Raw genomic sequence first — 6,000 nt, 5'->3', positions numbered from 1 at the left:
AATAAGATATCTCAAATCACGCTGGCCTACTTACTTGCTAAACTAGTTAACACAGAAGTCTAAGAAAAAAAATGCTTTGATTCTATGTCAAATAGGATAAATCTAATGTTAGCAATCTTGAAAAGTATCCCTAAAGTACCTCAATCCAAATAACTCTTCTTGAGCAGAAGAAAAATATCATATCTCCATCCTCCATTGCTATTGTTTCCCTTTGATATTTGGACAACAGATCAGTTGTTCTCAATGGACAACTTCACATTAAATGGTGGACTCGTTCAAAAATCATTTGGATTGAGGTCGGTGATTAAAAACATAAGATATTTTCAGAATTTTATTCGCTTCAAGAAAAGACTTTTAACATTATCTTCTAATTGATGATTTTGATTCAATCATTCATTATCATAATCTCATCATGAATACCTTTGCTAACTGCTACTCCAACCTTTTGAATAATCAAAATAACTCTTTAGACTATGGTTAGTCTTCTTGCACTCTACTTTCTTAATTATCTAATAACATTTGGAACTCAATTACATGTTCTCTTACTGAACAAAAAGAAAAATACCACTGCTCTTAAATCTATGGCATATGATAAATCTCCTGATTCACTATTGATATTTTCACTCATTTTTGGTCTACAATTAAAGATTCATTATTAGCAGCTTTTGGTGACTTTTACAATTCATCCAATATCATCCCTCCCCCCCCCCCCCTCCCCTCCTCGCAAAAACTCTAGCTAATCGAATTAAACCTCTTCTTAATCACTTGATTAGTCAAGAACAATAAGCTTTTGTTTATGAAAATCAAAATACTTTCTATTATACGTTGATTCGATCTGAACTAAGTATTAGAGGGATTATATATTGATCTTGATTTTTGTGTAAGAAATATATTGACTTTGATCTTGTATAAGTCGATCAATAAATAAGCATTCGAGTTTCTTTAGCTCGAGCAAATATTCGATCCTTCCCATCAATCATGTCAAATTTTTTATGCGCACAATCAAACCAAATCGGATTAGTTTAGATATCGCAGATATAATCACCATAGATTATATTTATAATAAGAAATGCTCCATTTGAGGTCGGTTTCCAACATGGGGTGTCGAGGTTAGTGGAGCGACAGGTTCGACGCATAAATTATTATAGTTGTTGATGAATTGATGAGTTAGCATGATCCGATCCACGGGCCAACTGAGCTGGTTGTCATGGTAGGTCACGCCCTTAGGACGGGGTGCTAGCGTCGGAATATTGATTGGCGTCTCTCGGTTGGGATATTGGTTGGTGACTTTCCGTCGGAATGCTGGTTGGCGGCTCTCCATCGGGATGTTGGTTGGCAGTTCTCCGTCGAGATGGTCGTGGCTCGAGGGGTGACCGCTCTCCTGCACATAAGGCCCTCGTCGGGTGATTGCCGACTTTGGCCTCTCAATGAGTAAGTCAGTGATTGTTTGTTTTGCCTCCCTTTAGACCAAATCCCGACCATGGGTTTTTATACTATTGTATGAGGGTTAGCCGTACGTGGGTTTGGCGTGACGGTCAATCCTCAAGGGGCAAGATGGTATCTTTATGTGGTCGTCGTCCCGGGACGCATTGCCATACGGCACCATCCCGAGCTTTCTAGGACAGGACGTACCGAGGAACGTCTTGATACGGATTCTAGCTCGACTGTGAGGGTACTCCTCTTGCTGATCTGGTGATGGCATGGCGTGGCATTGACTATGAAGTGGTCCGGACCCAAAATATACCTTATCAATAGTGTTTCAAAATATAATTTATTCTACTGTTCCACGTTGTCCCACCCTTTGTTCTATCTATCCTATTACCAATAATTAGCATTCTGCCACTCATCCTGGACGAACACCTTTTACTCGATGTGGATTGTATCCCTAATATAATGAAGCAGTTCTTTCACAATTTGTGCAACATGTCGGGTTCACATATCCTACGTTCATTAGAAATCAAGTTTTCCAATAACAACATGCATAATCACTAAGCATGTATTCGGACTGCATCTCTTTCGATTTGGCACCAACACCAATGCATATATAGCTCATCTTTCTTCGTTACGATTAGTATATTTGTTATTTGTTAACCTTAATCGGAGCCATTTTACTTTTTGGCCAACAATTGCCGTCTCTCATAATTATCTTCTGCAATCTATCGCTCTTCCATCAGTCAAATCCCCCCCACTATCTTTTGACCTTTGCCAGAAATTCTAAGGCACGCAATTAGCGTTGTCGTAATGCAAGTAGGCGCAGATTCCAATCGGAAATGGAGGCCACTAGATTCCAAGTAGGTGATTGGTGATTTCCAAATGACTGAAGCAAAACAACAAATTCTTGTAACTTGTTCATCAAGCTGCGAGTGTAGAACAAATTTTTAGGGTCTCAAAGATCTGATATCCTGTATCAGCTTCTCGAATGCCGTGAAGGATGAGCCGCCGGTGGAGGAGACGCTGTCTCTTGCCATCTCCGCCATCTTAGCGGCGGATGTCCTCAACTCTTCTGCCTTGTTTCCCTCCATCATCTCCCTCACCATCTTCGCCACGATGTCCCTGCCGTGCATGTCCTTCATGTCCAATCCTACCCTCCACACCTCCCCCACGAACCTGCTGTTGGTCTGCTGGTCCGCAAAGAATGGCCAGCACAGCATGGGAACGCCGGCCACTAGGCTCTCCAGCGTTGAGTTCCATCCGCTGTGCGTCAGGAAGCACCCCACCGCTGGGTGGCCCAGTACCTCCTCCTGCGGTACCCACTCCACCAGGTACCCCCTCTCCCTCGTCGCTTTTTCCAGCTGCGCTGCTATCGCTCCGGCGGCGGCGGCTCCCTCGCCCAACTCTTTTCCGTCGACCAGGTCCCGCCTCACCACCCACAGGAACCGCTGCCCGCTGTTGACCAGCCCGAGCCAGAACTCGGTGAAGTCCTCCGGCGACATCACCGTGAGGCTTCCGAAGCTCACGTACACCACCGACCTGCTGGGCTGCGCGTCGAGCCAGGACATGCAGCTCCGATCCTCCTGCCATAAGCTGGCGGAGGCCGTGCTGCGTAATTCTTCGTGATCGCTCCCGGAAGTCAATCGGTAGTAAGTCCTGAGCAGGGCATGAAGAGGGCCGATGCAGTAGGTGACGGGGCAGCGGGAGCGAATGTGCTCCAACGCGCAAGGCTCCAAGGACTCGAACGTGTTGAGTATGAGCGCTCGCGCCCGGACACTGTCGGCGGTGGCGGTGCGCACGAGCCTGAGTCTGGGATCGCTGGAGTCCTTTGCATTCCTGCAGAAGATTGATAGGTCCCTCCGGCGGAGGAAGCCCTCCATGCCCGGCACGTTCCTTATCGGCTCGTCGAGATCAGCATCGTCTGTGGCCACGTAACCCACCATGTAACGCAACTATCAGGTGATCAAGGTATGTAGCGTATCGTAGTTATACCTGGAAAAGGGAGCTCCCCAGTCCGGAGCAGCTCCGGGATGCACAAGTAGGACCAAATGCTGCAGGCGCTGACCGTGCGGAAGAACATGGCGGGGACTCCCACCTCTCTCGCGACGTCGGCCGCGAAGGTCATGATCCCATCGGCTATCACGCACGTCAGGGCCGGCCATCCTCTGTAGCCATCTTCATCTCGGTGCTGGAGGTCGAGCAGGAGATCCTTGTAAGGGCCCACGGACCGCGTTTGCAGCGACTCCAACAGATCAAGCAGGCGCGACGCGGATCGGCGGCGCTCGTCTTCGAATCCGTCGGGGATCGAGCGGAAGCGGAATCTGGGACTTCGGTCCAGCCGCGCATAGGCGACGGAGTGGCGAGCGAGCAGGCGGAGGTTGTGGTCGGTGTTGAGGAAGGTGACGTGAAGGCCGGCCAGCGAGAGCAGCTCGGCCAGCTTCAGCATGGAGTTGACATGGCCCTGCGCCGGGAACGGGAACACCAGCACGTGATCCGCCATGCTCCCCGCTTCTCAGCTCCTTCCGGTTGGGGTGGAAGCAATAATGCCTCCTTCCATCTCCTTGCATAGATGGATGGTTCTCAAATCAAAATGGACCTCACAAACTGTGACCATGGATGGATAGCTAACAATTAGATCAAAATAGACCACTGAATTGCAATGTTCGCTTTCCTGACAGCGGAGTGGTGGCAGCATTTGTATTAAACTTGTACAGGTTCGTATGATAATTAATAATTCAAATTATAATTTGGTATTTGGTATTCGAGAGATAGGAGATTTGAATTTGGATTTTATCCCTTACGAGATTAAATGTGATATGTTTTATCGAGAGTCTTGTCATGCCTAAATGAGTTGTATTAAGTTTTTTAATGAATATATTTGAGATAAACTTTTTTTTTCATAATTATCTCCTTCTACTCTCTCCTTATTTTTTTTATTTAGCATCCGAGTCAAGTTAACCCATGATTTTCTTAAGTTCATTCTCAAGGTCATAAACTTAACTAAGATTTTCTAAGTTACGAAGTACTCGCTTCATGTTATAGACTTAGCAATGATTGTCTAAGTCATAAGGTACCCCTGTGTTAGCTTTCCATAAAAGGTTAACCTAATTGTAATCTCACTCGGGTCCTTAGAATTTACAAAAGAGTATACTAATTAGTTCAAAAGTAAACGACCGACAATTCTCAACGTCTCGTGAAGAAGATAGCTTTACAAGCAATTGAGCAAATACTCAGTGTGCAAGAAAGAATATAGAGAAAAAAGAAAACAAAAACTTTGAAGTAAACAAATAGTCGTAAGTTTGTAAATGATTGCTCACCATTTGTCGGGTGCGACAAAATGTTCCCATAGACTTGATATGTGAACTTGTAAAATCTAATCAATGCTCAATACTACCCCAAACACCTATTCAGCTAGATATTATTTGGAGGAATCTAAGACGCTGAGATGGTTGACGTTCTGTACTGTTTCATAGTTTAAAAAAAATAAACTGTGACACGTGAAAATGGAGTTATTTTGGGGTAGTTTTGCTTATCATGATAAGCGATTACTATGTAGCCTTATGATCTGTTCATAGTTTTCAAGCAAAAATACATAAAACCAAAATCTTTTATACGAGAGAGAGAGAGAGAGAGAGAGAGAAAGAAAAGTTGAGCTCTCTCTAAAATATAAATAATAATTTAATTTTTATTTTACTTTCACTCACAAAGATAAAATTATAATATTTATTTCTTATTTGTCATGACAAAAATAGAATTTAAACTATTTACTTTCTAAAAATCACATCACTCAGCAAAAATACATAAAACTAAGATAAAACACAACGATAAGCACCTATACAAGAAAATAAAATATTATTATTAAAATTCATATATAATCCTACCTCTCTTCCGGGATCCTCTTCTAAATTTTTCAATCACTATACTTTATGATGAAAGAGAGAAGGAGAGCCCCTTTTATACGAGAGAGAGAGAGAGAAAAAAAAGATGAGCTCTCTCTAAAATATAAATAATAATTTAATTTTTATTTTACTTTTACTCACAAAGATAAAATTATAATATTTATTTCTTATTGGTCATAACAAAAATAGAATTTAAACTATTTACTTTCTAAAAAACACATCACTCACTAAAAAATAAATAATTTAATAATTTAATAAATTAATAAAATTATTAACTTATCAACATGATTAAGAAAAATTAATTTTAATTATTTCCTTAACCATACTACATAAACATAGAAGTTAATAATTTAAATAAAGCAACATATTAGTTATAATAATTAATTTATGTTAAAGGAGGAAAAAAAATTATTGATGATTACATTCCTCCCCCCACTTAATAGAAATTTGATCCCAAAATTTGATTAAAAAATAATATTAATTCAACACAGTTGGCACTTAAAATACTAAGTTCAAAAATAAATATAAATCAATTAAAAAAATACTTATACGTAAATGTGCCGCTCAAAAATTTTTAGTCAAAAGATGTATTTTTTATTTTCTTCTTTAAAATAAAATATATAATAAATTGAGGAAACTAATTCAATAAATTTGGTTTTAGATCACCCAT

At 41.2% G+C, this 6,000-nt stretch overlaps 1 protein-coding gene across 1 annotated transcript; it reads right to left on the bottom strand.

Moving 5' to 3' along the window:
• Positions 1 to 2,281: 2,281 nt before the first annotated feature.
• LOC135640233 (myricetin 3-O-rhamnoside 1,2-glucosyltransferase UGT709G2-like) lies at positions 2,282 to 3,998 on the bottom strand. Its single transcript, XM_065154479.1, has 2 exons — positions 3,424 to 3,998; positions 2,282 to 3,352 (listed from the first exon to the last, which is right to left on the bottom strand). Exons 1-2 carry the CDS (start codon positions 3,929 to 3,931, stop codon positions 2,379 to 2,381), a joined length of 1,482 nt encoding a protein of 493 aa, XP_065010551.1. The 5' UTR covers positions 3,932 to 3,998; the 3' UTR covers positions 2,282 to 2,378.
• Positions 3,999 to 6,000: the final 2,002 nt, after the last annotated feature.

The sequence above is a fragment of the Musa acuminata genome, chromosome BXJ3-6 (assembly GCF_036884655.1).
Source record: "Musa acuminata AAA Group cultivar baxijiao chromosome BXJ3-6, Cavendish_Baxijiao_AAA, whole genome shotgun sequence".
Classification (NCBI taxonomy): Eukaryota; Viridiplantae; Streptophyta; class Magnoliopsida; order Zingiberales; family Musaceae; genus Musa; species Musa acuminata.
Note: the sequence above shows the minus strand (reverse complement) of the source record. Positions and strands in the feature narration are given on the sequence as shown.

Coding starts and splice junctions, on each gene's coding strand:
- LOC135640233 (XM_065154479.1), bottom strand. CDS start 3,931: ATGGCGGATCACGTGCTGGTGTTCCCGTTCCCGGCGCAGGGCCATGTC. Junction 3,353..3,423: donor TGGGGAGCTCCCTTTTCCAG/GTATAACTACGA, acceptor ACGTGGCCACAG/ACGATGCTGATCTCGACGAG.